The sequence below is a fragment of the Rhinolophus sinicus genome, chromosome 17, assembly GCF_057876585.1.
Source record: "Rhinolophus sinicus isolate RSI-liver-muscle chromosome 17, RSI-T2T, whole genome shotgun sequence".
Lineage (NCBI taxonomy): Eukaryota > Metazoa > Chordata > Mammalia > Chiroptera > Rhinolophidae > Rhinolophus > Rhinolophus sinicus.
In genome coordinates, this window is record NC_142517.1 from 213,302,096 (window position 1) to 213,328,448 (window position 26,353).

The 26,353-nt window shown below is 51.5% G+C and overlaps 1 protein-coding gene across 7 annotated transcripts in view; it reads left to right on the plus strand.

Annotated features, from left to right (window-relative positions):
* Window positions 1-26,248, plus strand: part of FARP2 (FERM, ARH/RhoGEF and pleckstrin domain protein 2) — a 99,802-nt gene extending 73,554 nt beyond the window's left edge. For 3 of the 7 annotated variants that reach the window (XM_074316527.2, XM_074316514.2, XM_019711685.3), the window contains exons 14-28: window positions 3,115-3,290; window positions 5,980-6,069; window positions 6,455-6,588; window positions 7,033-7,114; window positions 11,005-11,242; window positions 13,824-13,954; window positions 17,247-17,315; window positions 17,895-17,984; window positions 22,380-22,400; window positions 22,609-22,691; window positions 23,568-23,686; window positions 23,959-24,122; window positions 25,094-25,201; window positions 25,312-25,463; window positions 25,606-25,818. In XM_074316527.2, coding sequence (XP_074172628.2) covers window positions 3,115-3,290; window positions 5,980-6,069; window positions 6,455-6,588; window positions 7,033-7,114; window positions 11,005-11,242; window positions 13,824-13,954; window positions 17,247-17,315; window positions 17,895-17,984; window positions 22,380-22,400; window positions 22,609-22,691; window positions 23,568-23,686; window positions 23,959-24,122; window positions 25,094-25,201; window positions 25,312-25,463; window positions 25,606-25,675 — 1,727 coding nt within the window. In that variant the 3' untranslated portion in view covers window positions 25,676-25,818. Of the gene's footprint in view, window positions 1-3,114; window positions 3,291-5,979; window positions 6,070-6,454; window positions 6,589-7,032; window positions 7,115-11,004; window positions 11,243-13,823; window positions 13,955-17,246; window positions 17,316-17,881; window positions 17,985-20,899; window positions 21,148-22,379; window positions 22,401-22,608; window positions 22,692-23,567; window positions 23,687-23,958; window positions 24,123-25,093; window positions 25,202-25,311; window positions 25,464-25,605 lie in introns of those variants that run through there. The other 4 variants (XM_074316530.2, XM_074316539.2, XM_074316547.2 and 1 more) reach the window with 4 other exon arrangements.
* Window positions 26,249-26,353: the final 105 nt, after the last annotated feature.

Genomic DNA, 26,353 nt, shown 5'->3' on the forward strand with positions numbered 1-26,353 from the left:
GAAGTGTAACTTTCCTCTAAATACGACGCCCTGGTTAGACGAGTACAGTGCGGGTGAGCAGCGAAGTACAATAGTGTGCTTTTTTAAAATGACGTTTCAGAAATTACAAGGTGAATTTTTAGGAATTTTTGGAAATAACGAATGCCACAAAAATATCAGCTGCCAGAGGTGCTCACTGCTGACAGTTTGCAAGAGTATTAATTCTACGTGTTTTGGAAGATGATGGAACCATGTAACTTGCACCTTTGAGAACAGAGCCTATCTGAACACAAGTGGGCAGTTTTGATCCACTCCTGCAGAAATGCAGAGCTCAGTAAAACATAACTATCATTTCTATCTGTCCATTTCAAATAACGTAATTTTGGAAATTGAAGCATTTGTAAAAATTCCTTGTCTACAAGTGAAGGAATTGGTCATTGTTGATACTAGGGTGGGATGGAAGTGTACCCCTCTGTCTCTGTGGGTTCTGTAGTGAGTACTTGCAACTCACAACAATGGTGACTCTTTCTGGCTGTTTTTCAGTAGAGGGCCTTAGACACGGGGTCTGTTTTTATAGATATTTAAGATTAATTATTTGCCATGTTAGTTAAGGCAAAATATTTTGTGATCTCTAAAGCTTGATGTTTAGCATTTTAAAAATAGTTAAGAACCTGCCTTTCATCCATGTTTGCTAACGTGCATTAGCAAAGTCGACAGGACGTTCTAAGGCAGGTGAGCAGTCAGCTTAGCACCCTTCACGTCCCACAGCCCAAACAGCAGTGCTGGGACCGCACGCCTGCACAGCCACGGCCCCACGTTTGTTTTCTGGGTGTGGAGTGTGTGTTAGTGACTCACAAACACAGTAGAAAGACTGGCCCACACAGGATCGAGCATGGGGATGTAGGGTGCACACTCGAATGGGCCACTTGCTTGAAAAATACCTCCCCACAGATTTGTTGACTTTATCTTTTAGGATCTGTTTACAAAATTGAAAGCAGGTATGATTCATAGTATTTTGTTATAACTAACAGATTTAATAAAAGCAAATGTTTAATGGCAGTTTGTGGTACTTTTTAATCTATTCACTAACCTGTGATTTGACGATTTTCATGAACTACTATCTACAGTGATAACATCAAGTAATGACTTTAAATGTCCCAAGTGAGCAGCCTCTCCATTCTCACGAGTGCCTTACCAAGGCGCTGTTTACTGGGAGTTGCATTCTTAACCTGATGGCCCTATTGTCGGCCCTGACCAACAGATCAGAGAGCTCGTCATACGATGCTTCCTTCAGTGGTCACACCATCACCTCAATCTTCACCTTCTATTTAAAAATAAAGTCTAGTTTTGCAGCAACTTTCTGGTAAACTGTCCATGAGTAACTGCTATGGGACTGCTTATCTTTGAGGGAGGTGCCAAGTAGGGTGCTGGAAGACATAGGAGTAAAACTGTGGCCTTATACTTACTTTCATAACCGATGAGTATAAAACACCTTGGCTCTCATACCTGGAACAATACACTTGTGAAGAAGAAACTCTAGACTTTTTTTTGAATTTTCAGTGTGTGAAGGTATCTCATTCTGCAGTTCTGGGCTTCTTAGGGACAAAGGGTTTGGAGTGCAAACCCTCAAAGTTCACCTCTGGGACTCTCCTCTACATGGGAAGTAATCTGTGTCCAGGACTGGCACAGGCCTGAGGGAGGGGCAGTGTAGGAATTGTATGTTGTATTAAGATTGCTTAGCATATTTTAAATGTAATAAAAGCAAATTCTGATAAACTGGTCATTAATAATTTATTTTGTCCAGGTTCTCTAATATGAATGAATGTTTCCTCATGTTTTAAGCTGTTGGTTGTGAGGAATTCCAGAGGAAATCTCTGCCGTCATTGCATTGGTAGTTCAGCTCCGGAAGCACCTGTGTGGGGTCCCGAGCTCCAGATTTGTCAATGTGAAAATAGGGACCCCCTCCAGACCTCAGGCTGCGTTGGAGGGCTGCCTGACTAGTTCAGTGCTGACGCCCGTCCAGGGAGCAGGAAACGGGCTTGCCGGGTGCCCGAGAGACTCCTCTACACCACCCTGCACACACACTTACATGCTTTAGGCTAAATCAACCAAATTTTGGTTTTATAACCCAGCCTCTGTAGGCAACTGCATGTGGAACCTCTGGTGTGGTATTGGAGGCAAAGTGAGCAGGCGCCACAGGTGCAAATCGAGTTACTTCTATGCCAGCATTTTGTGAACTGACTTAATCATAGTTAGAAATAATGGTAGTTCGGGTGTTAAAACACTGTATGTTTGGAAACTTAAGGGAATTTCTATGTTAAAGAGCTTTAAAACAGCCGTTAAATTTCTTCCAGAAAACTCTGCTTTAACAGTATCTTTAAAATACGTCATTTACTAGTTACTGATTTCCCACAGGAAAACATTAGAAATAAACCTTTGAGAATTAAAAAAAAAAAGAATGGATAAGAAAATTTCTTTGTTACAAAATTTATGATGGAATAAACCTCATCATTAGCCTCCTTAGAACTAGGCCAAAATGTTGGCTTCTGTCTAGTCAAAAGCAAAGATTGTTTTAAGAAGGGAAGCAAATTAAGTATTAATAACTTTTGTGGTATAATTTAGAAAACCAAAATAAAACCTTTATTAATGAAAAATTCAAGGAAGTAGGAAGCAGTATAATGAGTTGTCATTTTATATAATCCAGTTTTTTTTAATGAACGATCAAATGACCTTAAAAGAGACATTTTTCCAGCTGTATTAGTATCATTTTGACACGTCTCTAGCACTTACACAGAGGGTGCCCCTCCCTGCTGGTCCTGTCCCATAGGCTTATTTTCTCAGTTGTATCCTCTCTAGAACAAAGGGAAACCCCTAGAACCACAGAGTCCTGGGGGTCCAAATGCCTGTGGTTGGTGCCTATGAAATCAGATTGATCAGCCATCAACCTGTTTTCATTTTCACTGTATGTCACATTGAAAATTGCATGTGATGGCAGCTTTATTTACAGTTTCCAGAAAGTGCCTAGTGGTGGTGTCAGGCTAATGTTGGCTAACTCCTGGAAAGAAATGTGGTATCTGGGCCGCATGATGGCCCTTTCTCGTTTCTCACTCCATCCCCTGCCCCGTTCAATTCCAGGCTTTTCTATGGACAGTCCTCAGCTTTCTCCCTCCACCCGGAAGAGCCCACTGAGCCTGAGCCCTGCGTTTCAGGTGACTCTAGGCCCGGCTGAGCAGGGCTCATCCCCACTCCTGAGCCCTGTCCTCAGCGATGCTGGCGGAGCCAAGATGGACAATGAGGAAATGAAGCACAAGGTGGGCACCGCCCCAAGTGGAGGGCTTGCTGCTGGTGGGCCTGTGTTTGCAAACCTCCGGGCTGGGAGGCCTGAGGGTGGCGAGGGGTGGGGGGGATTGTGCCCACACTCCCCTGACCCCTGGGATGGTGGGCAGGCCACCCCAGTGAAATCTCACCCTGAGATCCTCCCATCACTTTTTGGGACTCATCAGGGACCTTTGTAACAGTTTCTGGCACCCGTGGGTTCCAAGTGTTGGGCTGGATTCTGGGAATGTGGTGGGAACAGGCAGGACCTGGGGGAGCCCTCTGCCAAGTGACTGGGAGGAGGTCTGGTGCTAAGGGAGAGTTTGCTGGGGACCTGTCTTGTCTGGGGGCGGTCAGGGGAGGCATTCGGGCTGATGGATGAGTGGGTCCCGGAGGAGTGTCCCGGAGGTGGGTGGGGTCCAGCCAGGAGTGTTGTTGCCAGAAGAGGGGGATGCGTGGGGCGTGTAGGTTTAGGAAAGTGGAGGCAATCCCCCTGCGGGTTTCTGTTTATTGTCAGGGATGGGAGTGAGGCAGGCACCCAGAGGTCAAGTAGAGAGCACGGAGCTCGAGGCCCAGGCGATGGCCAAAGACAGTGGCACCCGTGGCCTCGGGGCCCTCATCTATGCCTGGTGACATTGTGGTCAAGGCAGTCAGCAAGGCGGCTTTGTGGGTGCACACAAGGAAGAACAAAGGGCCCAGGGAATGTTTGGGGAAGAGGAGTTAGATAAATGAGCTGTGCACTGTTTTGGCCCAGGGAGAGGAAGCCAGGAACCTCCTGTTCTCAGTGAGCGGAGGTCCCCACACGCAAGCCAGGCCAGGTGGTGCTGGGCCCCGGGTGGTGCCCCACCACCCCGCCTCACAGGTGCCTGTCACATGGGGCAGCTGTCATCGTGAGGACTTCAGCACTCCACTGTTCCATCACGAATGGGCCAAAGACAGCATGTTCTGTCCAGGGCTGCCACTGCAGACACGTGAGGTTCCTCAGCTGTGGGGTACAGCCCTTCCGAGGCCTCCATCAGACATTCCTCCTGGTACCCGGGTCCCCCTGAAGCCACTGCAGTCAGAGCAGCCCCTGAACTGTTGTGTGAGGTGGCATGCCATGGCCTGGCTTCCAGCCCAGTGCCCCCTCCATGGTCAAGGCTTTGCAGCCAGCCCCCACCCCTCAGGCCTCTGTCTCCACCTCCATCCCGTGGGCAGGGGGCACAGGGAAGGAGATGTGGGCCGCCAAACTTCAGTCCCCCTTTCTCAGCCGCAGACCTTGCCCAGCTTGCTTCTCTCGGGCTGAAGTCTAAAGCATATGAAATCCTAGGTACAAACCTGACCGCTGCAGGTTTCCTCCCAAACCTGTCACCTGCAGGGGTCAGTGGCTTTTCCCCTTGACTTGGGCTCAAAACCACAGTCATCCTGGCCTCCTCCATCTCCCACACCTCCACCCATAGAAACACTTGACCCTCAGAGTGTCGGGGTCCCACCCCTCATCACGCCACTCCCCTCCCCTACTGCACAGCCTGAGTGGGAAGCGGCCTCCTGATGACCCTCAGCTAGCCCCTCCCAACGTGCTCTCAGTGCAGCAGCCAGGCTCATCCTGGGGTCCCAGCCACCACCCCAAAGACACCTACCTTCCAGATCAGTAACCAGCTTGCCCACCTCCTACTCCTCCCCCTCATCCGTGACCTCCTAGCCCCACCAGCCACCAGCCCCACCCTCTCCTGGAGGCAGACTGTCGCTCTGCTAGAGACTGCTGCCCACCCGCCCCCCCCAGCTTTGTGTCCACCCCACTTCTCTGCTGTGGTGGCTAACTTCCCTGTTAGCCTGTGCATTGCTTCGTGCTGTTTCCTCTTGGGAGGCCATCAGCTCAAGGACAGGGGCCTCCGTTCCTGGGCACATCCCAGGTGCCTGTTGGGGTTGTTTGCATGGCAGCCATGGCAGCCATGGGGACGGTTGGTCTCTAAAGTCCTCCACCTAGTGGAGGAGCAACAGGGCATGCGTGCAGGGAAGGAGCAGGACCAGTGTCTTCAGGCTAGGGAAGATGGAGAAGGGGCCATCAAGCGGGGCTCAGCCAGGCTGAGGCTCAGGGTGGGACAAGATGTAGCCCCTGGCCTGGCCTGAGCGTAGGCCTGTGCTTTGCAGGAGGCTGAAGCTGGGCTAGCGGGGCTTTCCTGCTCCTGAAGGTGCCTCATTGTCATCACTGACTTGCCTGCCAGCATCTGCACATCAGGCAGAGCTCCAGGGCTGGGCTATCTCTGGCCCTGTACTCCTACCCAGTGCGTCAGCCACCTAGTGCTCGAACATGGGGCACAGTTAGAAGCTGCACTGTCCGGCGGCACTGTGATGACATTGTGAGTCGGCCTTACTGGTTTATGCACACATACATACGCACATACTCATGGATCTGTGTGTTAACCAGCCATGCCTCTGGCAGTGGAATCTGCACAGAACCAGTCATACACTTCAATACGTGTCAATGTTTGAACAGCCATTCTTTTCGCAAAAAGAATAACATAAATGAGAAAATGTGTGAGGGAGCTACCACTGCCTTATGTTTTTACTCAGAAGTAAATCCCTTCAGGAATTATGGATGACAACTGCGTGACAATGTTAACTGGAGCAGACGAGAGCAAGTGTTAGGAACGTGGGTGACATGGCCAACCGACACGTGCTCACACTGTCTTGTGCTTCTTGCAGTGTGTGGGAGCAGATGAGGCCTATTTCATAGCAAAGGAGATTCTCGCTACAGAACGAACATACCTGAAGGATTTAGAAGTTATTACCGTGGTATGGAACCCAATTCCTTATTACTTTGATTTTCTTAATGTTTCTCAAATCTAAACCAGAGACAGAAGAGCCTTCGTAAAAAATAGCTCTTGGTCATCATGAGATCTAAGTGTACATGTTCGGTGAAATATATTTGCCTTAAAAACATGTCTAATACAGGTCAGCATGTAGAGTCCAATTCTTTGTAAAACTGGGAAGGTATCCATTTGAAGCTTTTCATCCAGAATTGTTTGCTTATATCGTGAAAATTTGGTGGTCAGCCAAGAGGACAGCTGTAGCACTGATTTGAACTGTCCTCACAGGACTCTGGGGTCAGTGCTCCGTGTCTTATGGCCATAGACCCTCGGGGGTGAGCTCCCTCAGTCACCCTGAACTCTTCCCGCAGTGGTTCCGCAGTGCAGTGGTCAAGGAGGACGCCATGCCTGCAGACCTGATGACCCTGCTCTTCTCCAACATAGACCCCATCTACGAGTTCCACAGAGGCTTCCTACGTGAGGTGGAGCAGCGGCTGGCACTCTGGTAATACCCTGCACACACAGGCCCTGGACCCCAATGTGCGCAGCCCGCACGCTCTGGGTCCCTACATGGGCAGTGCCACCCTCATCACCATCACTGCCTCCTGGAATGTCCTGGTTTCAGAAACTAACGAACAAGAACCATTAGTTCATTGAAGTCTATTTTTAACACTTGTAGGGAGGAGTAAGCCTGTAACAGTCACTTTTATTCATCCTATGCCAGAAAAGTAAAAAAGGAAGTTAAAAGTAGATGATCCTGTTTTTGCCTGATTACCATCTTTCAAGAATGTCCAAAAATGTAATAATTGTTTGTCAAGTACCGGCTTCCCCTTGAAGCAGCTCATTGCCCTTCTGGCTATGACTAGAACAGCTGGTCACACTAGATCAACCGAAGTGAGTCTCATAAGCCTACATAAGTTTTTGACCATATTTTTCCATCTCTACTCAGGGAAGGACCTTCCAATACCCATGCCACAGGCAGTCATCAGCGAATCGGGGACGTCCTACTCAGGAACATGCATCACTTAAAGGTAGCTTGGGTTTGTGCGGTGACTCCAGGCCTAGCAACTGACGGTTTGAAACCAGCATACCCAGAGGATTGTGACTCTTCAGGGATTGTGACTCTTCAGGGTAGCGTTCCCCTTAGGACAACGTGCCTGACAAAACAACATCCCCTCAGGGCAGTGTTCCCCTCAGGACGGCATTCCACCGAGGACAGTGTGCCCCTCAGAGCTGCATTCCCTTCAGGACAGTGTTTCCCACATGACAGCATTCACCTCAGGACAGTGTCCCCCTCAGGACTGTTCCCCTCAGGACAGCACTCATCCCAGAGCACCTGTCTCCTCAGTAAATTGTTCCCCTCAGGAAACTGTCCCCCTCATGACAGTGTTCCCTTCAGAAAAGCTTTCCCCTCAGGACAGCATCCCCACAGGACAATGTCTTCCTCAGAACAACATTCTCCTCAGGACGGTGTTCTCCTAAGACAGTGTTCCCCTCAGGGCAGTGTTCCCCTCAAAAGCATTCCTGATGACAGTAGCTTATCAGGACAGTGTTACCCATAGCCGAGTTCCCCTCAGGACAGTGCTCATCTCAGCAGCTTTTCACTCTGGACAGTTTTCCTTCAGGACAGTGTCTCCCTCATGACAGCGTTCCCCTCAGGACAGTGTTCCCTTCAGAAAAGCTTTCCCCTCAGGACAGCATCCCCACAGGACAATGTCTTCCTCAGAACAACATTCTCCTCAGGACGGTGTTCTCCTAAGACAGTGTTCCCCTCAGGGCAGTGTTCCCCTCATGACAGTGTTCTCTTCAGGGACGTTTTCCCTCAGGACACTCTTCTCCTTAGAACCGTGTTCCCCTCTGAGCTGCATTCCCTTCAGCACAACATTCTCGACAACACAACATCTTATCAGGACAGTGTTTCCCTCAGCTCAGTTCCCCTCAGGACAGCACTCATGTAAGACCACCTTTCCCCTTACGATAGTTTTGCCGTCAGGACAGTGTCCCCCTCAAGACAGTGTTCCCCTCACAGCTGCATTCCCCACAGGCCAATGTTTCTGACAATACAATGTTCTATCAGGACAGTGTTTTCCTCAGCTAAGTTGCCTTCAGGACAGCACCCATCTCACAGCAGCTTTCCCCTCAGGACAGTGTTCGCACTGCACATTGTTTCCCTCTGGAGAGTGTTCCCCTCAGAGCTGCGTTCCCCTCAGGACAGTATTCCCTGCACAGCAGTGTTCCTCCCAGGACACCACGCCCTTTGCAGGAACGTTTCCTTCAGGGCAGCATTCTCCTAGGAATGGAATACATTTCAAGATGGCATTACCTTCAGCTCAGGATTCCCTTCAGAGCAGTGTGTCCCTTCAGACAATACTCCCCTCAGAGTAGCATTCCCCTCAGGACAATGTTCCTGACAAGACAACATCCTCTCAGAACAGTGTTTTCCTCAGCTGAGTTTCCCCCAAGACAGCACTCAGAGCAGCTTTCTGCTCAGCGCAGTGCTCCCTTTAGGACATTTTCTTCAGGACAGTGTTTCCCTAAGGACAGCGTTCCCCTCAGGACAGTTTCCCCCTCATGAAATTGTTCCCCTCAGGACAATGTTCCTGATTAGACAACCTCTTATTAGGACAGTGTTTCCCTCATCCAAGTTCCCCTCAAGAGAACACTCACTTAAGACCAGCTTTCCCCTCATGTCAGTGTCCCCTTTAGGATAGTGATGCTCTCAGGACAACATTCCCCTCAGGACACATTCTTCTCAGGACAGTGTTTTCCTCAGGACAGCATTCCCCTTTAAACAGTGTCCCCCTTTAAACAGCGTTCCCCTCAGAACCACGTTGCCCTTAGGACAGAGTCCCCTGCAAACAGCATTCCTCTCAGAGCAGCATTCCCCTTCAGGCCACATGAGGCTCAGGAAGCCATTTTTATCAGGACACACCCCTCTCAGAGCAACATTCCTTTTAGCACAGCATTTCCCTCAGAGTAGCATTCCCCTTAGGACAGGGTTCCCATCGAGACTTCATACCCTATGTACAGAGTGCCCTCAGTGCGGTGTTCCCACAGGACAGTGTGTCCCTGAAGACAACATTCTCCTCAGAGCAGCGGTCCCTTCAGGGTTCATTGCCACCAGAATAGCGTTTCTTTCAGAACTGTGTTCCTTCAGGACAGCATTCCCCTCAGGACAGCATTCACCTAGAGAAGTGTTTTCCTTAACACACTGTCCCTTAAGAAAGTGTTTCCCTCAAGACAGAGCTCCCCTCAGAACAGGTTTCCCCTCAGAGCATCATTTTTCTCAGAGCTGCATTCTCATCAGGACAGTGTTTTTGTCAGCACAGCATCACCCTCAGTAGGGTGCTCCCCTCAGAACAGCATTCTCCTCACAACAACATTCCCCTCATGATGGTGTTCCCTTCAGAGCATATTTCTCGTCAGGAAATTACGATCCTCAGAGCAGCCTCAGAGAGGAAGAGTATGCTGAGGGTTGGCTCCCTGAAATCTGTGCTGTGATTCACAATGGCTCATGAGCCCCTTGGCCCATGTGCAGTTGCTGCTCTGGCTGAGCTCAGCATTCTGCAGAGGACTGCGTGGAGCCTGTCAGGGCTGCCATTGGGGGTTGTTTCCACTCTCCTCCTGGGCTCATAGTTCAGTTTTTTTCCTCGAAGGCATTAGGGTTCCATAAAGGAAATGTGCCAGGGAAAGTATAAAAGGGGTAACCCTAGGTAGCCCGGGTCAGCATGTGGGGAAGGTGAGGTGTCCCCTCGTCAGGACCGGTATCACAGGAGTTGGAATCAGCAGGCTGTGCTTTCACTGTTGAGGGGTCTTAGTCTTGTGAAACAGACCCAGGATGGACCTGTCCTGCCCCCACGTCTATCCTGGCAGCTCTGCGGCATCCAGCCATGAAACTGGAGTCCCTCCCACCTCAGTCCCCCACCTGCTTGCATCACTCCAAGTCCCCAAGCCTTTATTGTTGTGCCCGTTCACTAGGCTGGCTATCACCTCCATTTCAGGCCTGTCCCCACTTTGACCCAATCCAGCCACATTTCTGACCGTCTTCCAGACCCCACTGCATACCTAGAAACCCGAGGGAGCTGCAGGATCGCTTACTTCTGTCTTCAGAGAGCCCCACCAGAAGAGCTCCATCCTGCTTGGAGCCCCAGTTTTTACCCTGACACTTCTTTGGTTTTTAGAGCCAGGTGGTTATTTAGTAAGTTCTACCTATCCCAAAAGCACCTACACAAATTTCAAATCAAAATACACAAATCTGTTTGAGCTTATCATACCCCGTAAGTCATCTGCAATGTTCACTAAAACAAACTGATTTAATATTAGAAACCTTCCAGAAGATAGGGACTAGCTAAGTCTAATATGTGTAACACTCCAAATCCATGTGTGCACTTTGTGCTGTCAGGAGTAAAACGTCAGTATACCTGGGTCGACAAACACTTTCCTCCACTCTGGAGTGGGGGTGAGAGCAGCCTCCCCCAGGTCCTGAGGGCAGAGCGAGTGCGCAGTTTGTTTAACTCCCACCCAGAGCTCATGTTTGTGTCACACGAGGTGCCTTACAACCCCCTCAGCCTCAGTTGTTCATCTATAAAGTGGAGAGAAAGCCCTTTGTCCACTCACCGCATGAGACGTGCAGCCAGTCAGCAGTGAGTGCTGGTGAGTGGCTGTGGCCAAGCCCCCGCCCTCCTGTCTGCAATGAAGTTTGGTTGGGGTGGCGTCTCAGGTGAGACAGGACAAACTCCATGGAGGCTGGAAAGCCCCAGCTGACACGCGCTGGGCCATTTTTCTCTGTTCTGCCCATTGGAGTGTCCAGCTAGTAATTTACACCCACACTGGGAATGCCATCTAGACAGACAGGCTGCGTGCCAACTGGACCCTCGCCCAGGTCTCTGAACCTAAAGGCCCCCCTTTCATGCCTCAACAGCAGTTTACCAGCTACTTCCAAAGGCACGATGAGGTCCTGACAGAACTGGAAAAGGCAACCAAACGCTTTAAGAAGCTGGAGACAGTGTACAGAGAGTTCGAGCTCCAGAAAGTCTGCTACCTGCCTCTCAACACGTTCTTGCTGAAGCCCGTCCAGCGGCTGGTGCAGTACCGCCTGCTGCTGAGCCGGCTGTGTGGGCACTATGCTCCCAGGCACCGTGACTATGCTGACTGCCGTGGTGAGTACGGCACCAGGCCCCACCCTGCTACGGCTGCCATGGCTGTGTGCTTAGGAGCCCCTTTGGCAAGCCTGAAGGCTTTGGCTCCCTTACCTGGGCAGCGCAGGGTGCGCTGGCTCCTCCCCAGAGATCCGAGTATGCAGTAGGCAGACCTGGCCACCACCCCTGGGCTGGTGGAGGGGAGACGTCCTGGTCTTTCAGCCCCACCACCCTGGGGCAAGACAGAGGGAAGGTCTGATCACAGGGAGTGTGTGCTGTGACAACGGCAGAGCCCCCACAATTGCACTGGAGGGTGAAGTGTACCCCCAGAGTGACGTGCTGCCTATGGGCATGTCTGTCCTGGAAGCCTTGGCTCCAAAATGCAAACATTTGGGCCAGGGTGGCCTGTTAAAGTTTTCTGCCATAGATGGACTTTGTCCTTTGTGTGTGTGTGTTAAAAGGACAAAGGAATAAACCCGGACCTTTTCAACTTACAAATGTGACTTCTAATTGTAATGTAATTTAGTGTAGGACACGAGTCTGTCAGAAGGTTTTTACAAGGAAACTTGCCCTTGTCATTGAAAGTATAAGATGAAAGACTAGCATTTCCTTCTAGCTGGTCTCCCATAGTCGTGAGTGGGTATAAATAAGACACTTTTCTAATATACAAGAAACAAAATGAATCACACAATATTGACAACTCTCTTCTCCATTCTAAAAGCAAGTGTTTCGTGTTTGCTAAAAAGGAAAAGACAAAATTGTCAAAAACATTTCCAAGCATTTTCAAGAAAATAAATAAATGCAGCCCACTTAAAATGCTCCCCATGGTCAGCCTTCTCCCCATGGTCAACTGTGGGCGGGCAGTGCTGGGAGGAGGTGTGGCCCCTCCCAGGTCATCAGGGGAGGTCATTCCTGGCCAGCTCACTACCATCATGTTCCTCATTGGTAAAACCCATCACATGGGCTGATGCCAAAACCACATGAGGCTGCATTTCTGAAAGTGCCTTGTAAATTGTTAATACAACATGGTGTCGCTAACTGGCAACTGGACGGGTTTGCTTCAGCCCCCAGCCATCTCTGGAAGGTGAGGAGAATCCTGCTGATGGAGCTCAGCTGACCACAGTGGTCGGAGTCCCTTCCCAGCACAATGCCCTCCCCCAGCCCCTCAGAGGAAGGCCCCTTGGGGTGCAGATGTTACCAGCCATTTTGATCTTCCCAAGAGCTTGAGCTTGAACCTGTTGGAAAAATGGGGTACCTTTAGGTTGGGGCTTAGAGAAAGTGGCCTTGTATCTTAATTTTGTCCTTCATTCAAATAAGTGTGTGCTAAGTGTGTGTTGATGGTTTATCAGCATCACACTGATTCTGTGGAAACCCAGGCACAGGTGGCACCCTTGACAGCAACCCTGCATCAGGCCTGAAGTGCATCCCCAGCTTCTGGCAGCTTCCAGGGCCAGCCCAAGTGCAAGGCGGAACCCATGTGGCAGCGAAACCTTCCAGCCCTACACTCCATGCAAACATGGCATCTGAGGGCAAGGTGCCACCCAGGGCTGACACATGGGGCCAGGCAGCCTGCAGTGAACAAGCAGAGTGAAGAGAGCCTCCACCAACAATGTGTCACTAAGACTTGAGCTGGGCCTGAGGGATGACGAGGCCAGGTGACGGGCCGGAGCTCAGGAGTCTGCCTGGAGCCGACTCCAGGTGTCAGTACCTGTGGTGGCAGCACCAAGGCTCTTAGTGCGTGTCAGTTATGAAGGAATAACTCATCTCCCCATGTGCTCCCTGATATGACTTTATCAGAGCTGTGAGGCAGGTGTTGTCCCCTCCCCTGAAGAGGAAATGAGCCAGTAGTCACACAACCTTGCTCTAGCAGACTTTTGGGTTAGAGCTGAGAGGCAGGCGGAGCCCGGGGAGTGGACATCTGCTGTGGTTCATGGGACCACAAGGCACTGTAGCCAGGCAGTCAGCCGGAGTCCTGATGGGAAGATCCAGGGTCCCCAGGAGTAGCTGCAACAAGGAGACAAGGAAGATGTGGTCACTGCATCCCGGGGCGGGACCAGGTCTGGCCCAGCAGCTGTTCCCAGTGTGGCCTGGCCCATGCTCTGAGGACTACTCTTCATGTCTGATTTTGTGTTTCGTCTGTACAATTCCTGATTCTAAATTTACATAACTTTGCTTGAACTGTAAGATTAGCATCTGCTCCTCCATTCAAGCAGAAAATTACAGTGCTTTAAAGGTGCAAATGATTTAGACTTTAAACTGTAGGAAATGATTTTTCCTAAAGAACAAATACTGTTTTGCCCATAACATTAAATGGTTATTTGCAAAAGCAGTTCTTTTTCCACACCTGTGTGTTAACTAGTCAGCAGGGCAGGGTGAACAAGTCCAAGTTTCGGGTCATGTGCAGGGACCTGCACTTGCTGTGCCTGGCAGTCAAAAACCATGGATGGCAGTCCTGTGAGGAGTCTGGGTAGAATGTTCCTTTAATTAAAAGTGCCTTTTTAAAATGCCACTTCCTGCCACAAAGAGGTAGATGGAGAGTTTTTTTCTGTGCGCCCGTGACCCACCCGCCTCGGTGCCTATACTGAGAGGTCTCTTCACACAGACGCCCTCAAAGTCATCACGGAGGTGACCTCCACGCTCCAACACAGCCTCGTCCGGCTGGAGAACCTCCAGAAGCTGACAGAGCTGCAGCGGGACTTGGTTGGTATAGAGAACCTCATCGCTCCGGGCAGGGTGAGTAATTATTTGAGAAAGTTTTCAAGCTGCTTACTTCTTGGTTTTTGATTGAGGTAATTCATGTACCACAGAACTCACCCTTTCAAAGAGTGCAATTCAGTGGTTCATAGTATATTCACAAGGTTGTGCACCTATCACCACTATCTAATTCCAGAACATGCTCATCACCAAAAGAACCCCCATACCTGTTAGCAGTCACTCCATGCCCCTCTCCGTCCCTGCTTTGTGTGTGGATTTACCTGTTCTGGAAATTTCTCCTAACGCAATCATAGTGCGTGGCCTTTGTGACTGGCTTTGCTCACTCAGCATCATCTTTCCCAGGGTCATTCATGTGGCATGTTTCAGCGCTTCGCTCCCTTTCGTGCCTGAGGAGTACCCCATTCTCTGGACACAGTTGTCTGCTGATGGACGCGGGGCGGTTTTCACTTTCTGGCTTTTGTGACTAGTGCGGCCGGGAACACTTGTACAAATCCTTGTGTGGACGTGTGTTTTCAACTCTGGGTACCCTAGGAGTAGGATTCCTGGGTCATGGGGTAATTCTATGCTTAACATTTTGAGGAGCTACCAGAATTTTCCAAAGTGCGCTATTTTACATTCCCGCCTGGAGTGTTGGGGGTTCGGATTTCTCCCTATCTCCTCTCTCTTCTTCATTCTCACCATCTGGTGGTTGGCATGTCCCTGATGGCGAATGTCAAGCATCTTTATGTATTTATTGGCCATTTGTTTGCCTTCTTTGGAGAAATGCCCATTCAGGCCCTCTGCTTATCTCTTAATTGGGTTTCTGTCTTTTTCCTTTGAGTTGTGAGATTCTTTATTCACTATAGATACCAGACCCTCACCAGAGTACTATTTTGAAATGTTCTCCTGTATGGTGGGTTGTCTTTTCACTTTCTTGATAGTATCATTTACAAAATGAAAGGTTTTAATTTTGATAAAGTTCAGTTTATCTATTTTTTCTTTGGTTGCTTGTGCTTTTGATGTCATAGCTAAGAACCCATTGCCTAATTCAAGGCGTGAAGATTTACCCCTGTGTTTTCTTCTAAAAGTTTCATATGGTTTAGCTCTTACATTTACATTTGATCCATTTTGAGTTCATTTTTATAGATGGTGTGAGGTAGGGGCCCAACTTCATTCTGTTCCATGTGGATGTCCAGTTGTCCCAGCACCATTTGTTCAAATGTCTTCACACCCTTGTCAAAACCCAATGGGCCATAGATGTGTGGATTTATTTCTGAACTCCCAACTCTCCCCCATGTGTCTATACATATCTACTGGGCTGCTTACTTTCTATCACTAGTGTTTTTTGCTTTGAACTCAGTACTATCCACATAAGGAAAGTGTTTTAAGGGGATGTTTCCTGTCTCAACACAAACATACATGTCATGGAGTATGGATGTGTAAATTATGTTTCTGTGTGAGCCTGGTAAAATTTACCGAGAGCGTGGGACCATGAGCTCAAAGAAACGAACTAGGACTGAAACATCCGGAGGGCCTGCCCTTCTGGAGTTGGGGCTTCTGGTGCCGGACAGCTCCGTTTCATGTCTCCCTTTGTCTCCATAGCTCTGGTGATGCTGCTGGCTGTAAGGTCCTGGAGGTCGGCAGGGCCCTTGTTACACATGGTGGCTTCCCCAGCGCCCCATGCCGTGACTTATAGATGTGGCCCAGGGAACTGTCACTGAAGGGACAAAAAAACAAAAAGAAGTAGCCCCACAGAGCAGGGACCGGGTGGGCTCTGGAGGCAAGGCTGGAATTCAAGCTCTCCCCAGCCGTGCGGCCTGGGCCCCACCTCTCTGAGATGGAGGGTCCCGGGTGATGGCAAGGGGACTGATATCAGTCAGCTGCCCGGCCAGTGCCTTGCATGAAGTAGCTGCTGGGCCGTAATGGTTTTTATTAGTCAGAGCTCCAAAGCCTCATCTTCATACCCAGGGTTCCTGGTCTCCCTGAGTTACATGTGTGTATCAGTCAGAAACAACCCACAGCAGGTGTTTCAGCAGAGGCAGTTCAGAGCAAGGCTTGTCAACCAGGTAAGAAAGTGGGCAACAAGGTGAAAGATAAGAAGAACCGTGAAGTATCAAGGGGGCAGACTGTGGAGCAGGTCCCATGAGGGCTGGGGAGGGTGCTGAACCCAGTGGGGAAGACACCCGTGGGCCTGGGGCTGCTGCTTGGGGTCCCTGGGCCTCTGAGGGCCAGTGAAGCTGGCTCTGCAAGGGTGACACGCTGCTGCAGCCTCGGGGACCTGTCGCCTGTGGGAGCAGCGCCGGCTCCGGGTTTGGAGTGAGGGCCAGAGCTTAACAGGTGGCCCAGCCCGGCTGTGCACACCTCCTGGTCTGCTAGGGCTGCCGGCTCCGTTTGGGCTGGTACTCATGTTGCCGTGACCGGATCTGTCCAGGATTCCTGTGCTTCACACAGGTCCTTGGAGGGCTGCTGTGACAGGGTCCGCACACGTGTGCTCAGGGCACGAAGCTCAGGCACCTACTTGTCTGAAAGGAGTAACAGACAGTAAAAGGTCTCCAGAAATTGTCGAAACCAGAAGTCTGTGGGGTTGCCAGGATACTCGCTTTCCGCCCGCAGCGCATGTTGTTGGGGCCTGTTTGCTATCTGTGTCGTCAGAGGCAGAGGTGTGGGGCCTGGGTCACAGCATGGATGGGGAAGCACAAGGACGTGGTTCCCCCCCACCCCCCCCACCCCAGTCCTGGAGACGCATTCAGGCTCTGGAGGGAGGGGCAAAGCCCTGTCTCCTTTTCCTTCATGGGCCCGGCCCTCCTCTTTCCACAAAGGACTGCCCGGGACACAGCATGGACGGTCCTCCAGCAGCATCAGCCCCACTTCGGCTGTGACGCCTGTGAATACTAGGGATGCTTTTTCCAAAGGCCGTGCGGCCGCTACCATGAATGAGCCGCCAGTACTGGCTGGGGGCCAGGTGTGCTCATCCTCCTCCCTCCCATTCTCAAGCTGCTCCTGCCCAGTTTTTCCCAAAGTTGAGCTCAGATGTTATCTCCATGGCTGAACCTTCCAAAGCTTCTCCTCAATAAGAACAGTACCCTTTGCTTTACATGGTGGCCCCCAGCGTAGCCGGCCTGCGGTGAGACGCAGCGGCAGGTGCTCAGCAGACAGTCTGGGGACTGAGTTAACTGGCACCTGGACAGGAACCAAAGGGGCAGACAAGAGGCAGGAAGGTAGAAAGGCACAGAGGGTCCTTGGGCATCTGGGCAGGAGGCCACCGCTGAGCACGGGCCTCACCCGGATGGGCTCAGAGAAGCACAAATGGTGACCTCATCCTATCTTGCAGGAGTTCATCCGCGAGGGCTGCCTTCACAAGCTCACCAAGAAGGGCCTGCAGCAGAGAATGTTCTTTCTGGTAGGTGGGATGCCAGTGGCTCTGTGAGGGGAGCTGTGCCAGCACGTTGGCCAGGCAGGCAGCCTCAAAGTCAGACAGGAGCCAGGTGAGGGTCGCAGGAAACAGTCCGGGCCCACCGCCTTCCTTATTGTGGGTTGTGGGCACCGGTGTGCAGGGTGAGCAAAAGCCAGAGGCTAGAAAAGCCCGTGCACCTGTAGCCACAGGGATGACTGCTCCTGCCAGTGGCCAGTTCGAAGGGTCTTGCTCTCCAGCTTTGACTCTGGGAGCCAAGGCCCTCCCTGCTGCCACCAGGTTTCCTTTTATCCACTCCCTTCTCACATCCTGTCAGTACATTGAGACCCGAGCAGTTGGAATGAGGGGTAACTGGCCCAAGACGTCTGCTGCATCATGTGGTTACTAGTTACCTCTGGTCAGAAATGATTGTATGAAATATAAACTCCTTTTTTGCCAAAAATCTCCAGTAGGCTGAATAGATCCTATAACCACATAAGGGCCCTTGGAGTTGAACTTTGTCTGACAGTTAAGACGTTCAAACCTTGTTACTTTTGAAATGTGTTTGTCTAAAGCTTCCCGGCTCAGTTCTCAGATATGTTGCTGTACACAAGCAGAGGTGTCTCAGGGACCAGCCACTTCCGGATCCGAGGCCTTCTTCCACTCCACGGCTTGCTGGTGAGTGCTGGGCGGGGCTCTGGGGGGGTCAGGTCTGCTGCCTCAGAGCACTGCCGGGCTCCTCACTCTGTTCCCACCTGTTGCGGTTACCCTGCGGCCCTTCCAGGGCCTTCCAGACTCAGCCCTGTGGTCACCGCCAGCACCTGCTGACCTCATCCACCGGCTGCACACCTAGGGAGCCCTGTGCCTTGGTGGAAGACACAATAAAAGCCCCAGGCGGGCACTGGGGCCACTCTGCTGTTGGAGAGCTGGGGCTGACACAGCTTTTGAGAGAGAAAACTGAGCCACCAGTTCTTATGATTGTAGGGTTTTTACTTTTTTGCTTTTACATTTGTATCTCCTTTCACTGACAATTTTTTGCTCTTCGTGGCCTCATAACTAGATACTACACACACACGCACAGCTTTAAAACTGTTAGACACCATCACCACTTGTGAGAGGGCAGGCTGCAATGCATGACGGGTCGGGAGTTCCCAGGGAGCCTGGCACCCAGCCTCTGCCCTCCACGTCACTGTGAGGTCCCTCCACTGAGTCAGTTGTGTGGCCTCATGTAGAGTCGCAAGCCCCATGTCCGCTGCCTTGTTGTCCCTGGGCCATTAGCGGTCCTGCTGCCCCGGGAGCACTATGCACACCACACGCCTGTCGGGGCGTGTCCATGTCCCCCGCCGTCACCGGCGTGAAGTGACACTACAATGTCTCTGATGAGCAGAAATTCTTCATTTTAACATGATCCAGTTTGTCCACCTTCTCCTGTGTGTTCAGTGCTTTCTGTGGCCCAATGAGGACAGTGTTTGAAGGTTGTGGAGCAACCCTCACACACATCCACGTGCTCTCCACTTGCTCTCCATTTGCCCTCCAGTGTTAATCTGCATTCCGCCGGGAGCCCATCTTTGGGAGCAGCAAAGACAGGAGGCCAATTTCAGGGTTAGCCATAAAGGGGTGCCATCGGCCCAGAGCACCTCCCGCAGCCCTGCCAGGCCTCCTGTCCCGGTCTCCGTGGGCGGGGGCCCGACCATGCTCTGCTCTGTCGTGCTTGGCTCGCCTGGTCCGATTACCGCAGCACAGAGCAATGTCCACCCGTCTTCTTCAAGGGCGTCTGGCCCTTCTCGGCCTGAGTTCCTCAGCACGGCCCCCCCTGCCAGCGAGCGCCACAGCCTTTGTGGGTGTCTGTGACAGGCCCTTCATTGGTTTGAATGAGCTCATCTGCCATCTCTAGAAGCAGACCCCATCTGTTTTAAAGTATACTTTTAAAAATTACATTTTCATTGTAGAAAAAAATAACTGAAAATGTAAACCGAAAATAACTCACAATTTTACCAACCAGTAATGAATACTGTCGGCCTTTTGCGACATGCCCTCTGGCTTCATGTGTGGATCTGTGTTTCTGCCACCACAGTGGACCCACCTTTACCAGCAGTTTTGTGACCTGCACTTGTTTTGCTTCGCACTTCATCACAAACATTCCTTTCGTGTCCCCTGTGCTTCTGCCACCTCACTGAGTAGAGACGAGCAGTGCATCGGGGAGCCAGGCTCCAGCTGGTTTACTTAACTGGTTCCCGGTACTGGGCATGCTGGCTGCGTCTAGTTTTTCAGAATTAGAAATAACACCATTGCATTGGTTTTTCTACACATCCTTAATTATGTCCTTGAGATAAATTCCCAAAGGCGTTGTTTAAGCATAGTGTACACTTGGTTTCATGGTTCGAGTATGACTGCTACCTGGCCGTAACACCATTTGACCATCCCAATAAGTGTGTCGGAATCGGCGTCTTTCCCACGGCCTTGGGGAGCATTGGGGATTCATTCTGCCTCCTCTTTTCCAGTTTGGTGACCCTGGGCCAGTCAGCAGGCTGGCTGAGTCCGTCTCTTGGCATCCTGTGCCTTCCCTCTAGGAGGTACTCATGCGTGTCTGTCACTCTGGCCTCCGTGGTCTGTTAGCTTTTCATACACATTTGTGAAACATTTATAAAGATGCCAGCCAACCCTCCCAGGTCACAGATGCTCTTCCCACTTAGTTATTTCTTTTTCCTTTGCCTGCAGTTTGGTTTTATACCTTGCAGAATTTAAACTCCATCTGGACGGGGACTGTGTTTATCTTGTTCCTAGAACAGCATCTGGCACATACTTGTTAAAGGAGTGAATGTGGACGTTTTTTATTATTATTTTATTGGGGAATATTGGGGAACAGGGTGTTTCTCCCATCAGCTCCAAGTCTTTGTCCTTCAATTTAGTTGTGGAGGGCGCAGCTCAGCTCCAAGTCCAGTCACCGTTTTCAATCTTTAGTTGCAGGGGGCGCAGCCCACCATCCCATGCGGGAATTGAACTGGTAACCTTGTTGTTGAGAGCTCGCGCTCTAACCAACTGAATCATCTGGCTGCCCCTTCGGATGTTTTTATGTAATCAGATCTGCCCATCTTTTCCTTTACAGTTTCTCTCCTTGATACCAGCTCAGAAAGTCTTTTCTCATTTAATTAATCTACCTAAAATATTTTGTTGGCTATTAGTAGATTGGGATGTAACATTTTCTACCCATGTAGTTGGTTTCCCATTATTCTCTGGATCCTTTATTTTCTCACTGATTTCAGGAGCTGCCTTTACCATATAAACAACCTGTTGGCACACTTGGATTCTTTCTGGGCATTCTGTGCCATTTCTCTGTCCCAGCATCAGCCCCACTCTCTGATTTGTGGAGTTATGGGGGTGAGTCTCACCCCTTATTCGTCCTCCATTTTAAAAAGTTTTTTGCTATTCTCAAGTATTTAATTCTTCCAAATAAATTTTAGAATCAAACTGTTTCGAAAACCACCACTGGGATTTCTATTGAAATTATATTACGTTCATGTACCGCTTGATGACAAGAGTCTGTTCTGAGAAGTGTGTCATTTGGTGATTTTGTCGTTCTGCGAACTCCACAGAGGCAGCTACACACCCAGGTGGTACAGCCTCCCACACACCTGAGCTGCACGGGCCAGCGCACCACTCCTGGGCTACCTGCTTGCACAGCACGTTACAATAGTGAAACCTGTAGGCAATCGTGAGACAATGCTAAGTATGTGTAGCTCTAAACAGAAAGGTACAGTAAAAATATGGTATAAAAGATAAAAAATAGGGGGAAAAAAGATAAAAAATGGTTCATGTGTGTAAGCATTTCCTCTGAATGGAGCCTGCGACTGGAAGTTGCTCTGGGTGAGTGAGTGAGGGGTGAGTGGATGTGAAGGCCTAGGCCGTGACTGTGCACAGCTGGAGACTTTATCCGCACTGCACACTCTGGCTACGCGAAATTTATAAAACAACAGGAGATTACATCAAGCACAAGAGAAAATAATGCAATCAAAAGACACAGTAAACACGAAACATATGAGGCTACTGGTGGTGTAACAGCATACTGTGTTTTAGCAAGCTTTTTTTTAATCGTGGAAAGGGTACACTCTAAAATAACGATGAAAAGTATAGCATAGTAAATACATAAACTAGTAACAAGGTCATTTATTATCATCAGTGTACATACTGTACATAATTATATCTGCTACATTTTTATACAGCCAGCAGCACAATAGTTGTGTTTACGCCAGCATCACCTCAAGACGCGTGAGGAATGCATTGTGCTAGGACATTATGACAGCTATGGTGTCTCTAGGCGACAGGAATCTTTCAGTTCCAATATAATCTTATGTGAACACGAAACACGAAACATCTGAGGCTGTTGTTGCACCATCATATATGCAGTCTGTTGTTGACCGAAACATTGTTATGTGGTACTTAGCTATAAATTTACATATTAACTTAGGGGAAGGCTAACATCTGAACACCTTCTCCTGCTGGCCATTGTTCATGTGAATTTCAGATCTTTTATGTGGAGAGCAAGGCTCAGTGGTTGATGTCGGCAGGCCCTGCACAGGGAAGCTGTCCATTCTGTGAGATGATCCGTAACTGGCTGGTCCTGGGAAAGGACGATGGCTCTTGGCTTGAGAAAGATAATCTTTATTGTGTTAACGCATCTTCCTTCTGTTTCTATCTAAGAGATATTACCAGAAATATCATGTTGGATTTTAGCAAAGGTGCTTTCAGCTTGTAGAGAAATTATCACTTTTTTCCCTTTAACGTTGTGACAGGGTTATTTCTATTATCAGCTTCCTAATGTCAGACCATCCTTGCAGTCCCAGAACAGCCTTGCTTGGTCACAGGAAAATTTCCTGTCTGTGCTTTCAGGTCGATTAGCTGACATTTTATTTTGGAGTTATTTCATTTAATCATTTATAACTGAGATTAATCTGTGTAGGTTTTTCTCTGAACCTAATTTGATAAGGTTTTGTTACCTAGTTTTTAAGATTAATTGTCCAACTTTCTTTTTAGTGATGATAACTCTCAACATTTTTTCCTGTGCTTGATTTTCAGCTGATAGTGCTGGACCCACCGGTGAGTAGTTGGGTGCCCTGTGGCCCACAGCTCACCCACATGGGTGGCAGGTGCCATGGCATGGGGGCCCCTCATGCTCCCATAGCACCTCGTATTCAGCGTAGACTTGGACAGCACAGAGCTGGCACGTCCCCTGTGGTACGCTTCAAGCTTGGCTGCAGCCAGCCTTTCTCCTGGTCCAGACTTCTGCCTCTTTTCCCACCCACAGGTAGAAGAAAGCGAGAATGAATGGTCTGTTCCACACTGTTTTACCATTTATGCAGCTCAGAAAACAATTGTGGTGGCAGCCAGGTAAGAGCCTTCCACATTTGCATTGCAGTGGGCCCTGGGGTCCCAGGAGTGGGGGTCTCCCTGTCATGACGCAGAGTCCCCTCCAAGTTGTGGGAGTGTCACTCCCACAGGTGTAGGAGTGACGTATGCCCCTTAAGTGATGCTTCTCCACTGGTGGGGAGCTTGGGGGCAGCCTGACTTGAGAATGTCCCCGCAGACACTGGCTGTGGTGCTGTCAAGGGGCTCCCTGCATCTCGGGTTCATAGCACTTGACCTGTGAGGGGCCTGTGAGGATGGTCAGTCTCCAGGGGCATGAGCCCTTTGGCACATTCAAGTCAAGGGGCAGTGCCAGCGGGCTAGTGGGAAGAGCCTGGCAGCAGGAGCAAGTGGCTACTTTCTCACCTCCCCACATCAGATCAACGGGAAGGCGACCTGAGCTCAAAGGCGACAGGGAGGGCCCCACCTTGGTCATTGTGCTGTGCTCAGTCCCTCTGCTGCGAGAGTCGGGTGTCCCCAGTGCATTTCTCCTTCTCCGGCGGGCATCCGACTCTTGGTTTCCACCCTGCTGTGTCCTGGCTGCCATCAGAGAGCACCGGACATGTAACTGCCAGGGACCTTGGCAGCTTAGTGACGAATGAACGAGGAACCAATGTTGTACCTAAGCACCAAACTTAACCTTGTTTCTGGAACAAACTACCCTGTAAAGAATCCCATTCCACACACCCCAGCAGCTCCCAGGGGGATGCAGGCTTAGCCACCAGCAGCATTTCCCACAGCCCTCTGGACCCACAAGACTGGATGCAGGGGTGACACAGGGACTCTGACCTCTGTCCCTGAGAGGTTGGCGCGACAAGGTGCCCTGCCAGCCGGCTCTGAGCCTCGGCCCTCCCCCCGCAGCACTCAGCTAGAGAAGGAGAAGTGGATGCATGACCTGAACACCGCGATCGAAGCGGCCAAGGGCGGTGGTGGCATGACCCCGGCACTGCCCGGCAGCACGGCGTGCGCGCCTCCCCGCAGTGAGTCCTGGCCCAGACCCCGGGAGTCCTCACTACGCCTAAGGAAGCTTTTCTATAGCCTGGTTTCCTTGGTCACAGTCTGCCTGCCAAGCACACGCTCCTTTCATAAGGAACGTTCCAGGCCACGCCCGGGGGGAAGGGGCCGCGAGCTCTTCTGGCAAAAGCACTGTGTGGTTTTTCTTTGTCTGCCCTTGACTGGGGCACGGCGGCTCCCCTGATGCGCTGGCCCAGGCTGGTCTGGGTCCTCTGAGCCGGGCTGGCTTCTCCCCCAGGATCCTCCGACGAGGGCTCTGTGGAGCAAGAGTCTGAAGAAGATGCTCATGGCGCCCAAAGCTCCTTGGAGGCGCAGGGCCAGCACCGGGCCAACGCCACGGTGCACGTGTGCTGGTACCGCAACACCAGCGTGTCCAGAGCCGACCACAGCGCCGCCGTCAAGGTGCAGCACCCTCTCTGCTCGCGCTGGCTGCTGGGGAGGGGATCCCAGGCGGCTGGGCTGAGCTGCAGCCTGCTCTCTCCCTTGGTCAGGAAGTCACTTTGGAAAAGCCCCTTGGACAGAGCAGCTCAGGCTTTGCCAGCACTGTGGGTGTGTGCTGGCAAGAGCCAGGAGGGTGGTGACCCCAGAGCTCTCAGGTGGGCCTGTCACGGGTGGTTGTCGCCTCCCCTCTGCCTCCATCACTTGGAGCGTCACTTTGGACTCCAGCCACTCACTGCGGAGGTCACCTCCCATTCAGTGTGGTTTTGAGCTTGTTGAACCTGGGGGCCTGGACGGTGGGATCGACACATAGGGTGTATGTGACGGGGGGAGTATGTCCCCTGCGAGCCTGGGGCAGTGGTCCTGGACACCTCCTCAGCTATCTGTCAGTGGGTGCAGGCCTGGGTCCTGGAGAGGGCCCTGTTGTGCACTGATGTGCTCGGGTGAGGGTACAAGGGGAGAAGTGGTGGCACCGGCCAGAGGGCGGGAGGGGTGGCAGGAGAGGGACACTGTAGAGAGCAGGCCTCCCCTCGGCCAGGACTCCCACCTCAGCTCAGCACTGAGAGGGCAGCTCAGGCCTCCCCTGGCAGAGTGGACGGCACACTTGGGCACCCTGTTCAGGCCTGGAGTTCCATGCCTCCCGCCACACGAAAGAACCTTCTAGACTTGGCCCATGTGATCTGTTACGGCATCCTCGCCTCACACTGGGGATTCGTGATGTAGGGGGAGAGAGACTTGTTAGCTTAACTACTGAGGAGCAGTTTTGCTGCAGGAAGCTGATCATGGCCACACAGGTAAAACCGAGGCCACGCCAGGAGGCCTGTGGGGGCAGCACGGATGCTTGGGGAGGCCATGGGACGACCGGGTCAGGGGCGTGAGCGCTCTGGGGGTTGGGGTCTCGGGTGCCGTTACTTATGATTTTCCTTTTCTGTCAGAACCAGCTTTCAGGGTATCTGTTAAGAAAATTCAAGAACAGTAATGGCTGGCAGAAGCTCTGGGTGGTCTTCACCAATTTCTGTTTGTTCTTCTACAAAACTCACCAGGTATAGTAGCTTCACGGAGCTGGGGGCCCCAGCGTCCCGCTGGTGGCCGGTGTGGTGTGGGGGTTGGGGAGCGCCGGAGCCGCACCAAGGCCGTCCTGTACTGTCCTCAGGATGACTACCCCCTGGCCAGCCTCCCGCTGCTGGGCTACCGCGTGAGTGTCCCTGGGGAGGCCGATGGCATCCACAAGGAGCACGTCTTCAAGCTCCAGTTCAGGTCCCACGTCTACTTCTTCCGGGCCGAGAGCAAGTACACGTGTGGGAGGTGCGTGCAGGGGCTGCAGAGGGAGGGCTGGGCGCTGCGGCCGGGGTTCTAGCTGGCCCACTTGGTACCACTGCCAGGAAGGGGTCTGAGCGCAAGCCCTGGGGGGCATCCTGAGGTACTGACAGGCCACCCTGTTCTGCAGGTGGATGGAGGTGATTGAGAGAGCCAGCAGCTCGCCTGGGAGGGCTGGGCCCCCCGAGGAGGAGGCATGAAGCCCATCCTGCCCAACGAGAGCGCTGAGGGAGCAGAAGGGGTCAGCACGTGCCCCACAACTGCTTGTCCAGGCTTCCCAACAACAGACCAACTGTGGGTGGGCCTCACAGTGACACCTGGGGGGGGGGCATCGTCCCCCTTGAGACCCAGGGCGGTCCCTGTGCAGAACACGCCCGCAAGTGGAAACACAGGCCCAGCTCCTGTGTGATGACCAAAGGTGGCAGTCCCCTGCCCTCTCCTCTTCCAGAGTAGGGCCCCACTGGGGACTGGCTTTGAACAGGAACCAGGTGGCCCCGCACCACCTGACACGTGCTGTGCTCAGGCCCAGGTGGCCTGTCCTTCAGTCTGGGTCAATCAGGGGCGGAGCACAGCAGAAGACCAGCAGAAGCCAGTCTGGTGCCCACCCCACATACCTCTGGGGGAGTGGAAACCAAAGTGCCCACGTGGCCCTGGGAGCACGAGGGCCCAGTTCTTAGCACCCTGGTGTTTCGTAACAAGTGCAAGCCCACGTGTGCGCTGTTCATGCAGATGTGCGTGTAGCTAAAAATAAAGGGCATCTCCCTGTGCCTGCATGCCACCCTGTTCAGTGTGGGGTCACCCCAAGGTCACCATGTGCTGTGACGAGGACTCAGAAGCCAGAAACTGGGCACTCCAAGGGGGAGACCGGGCAGTCGGGA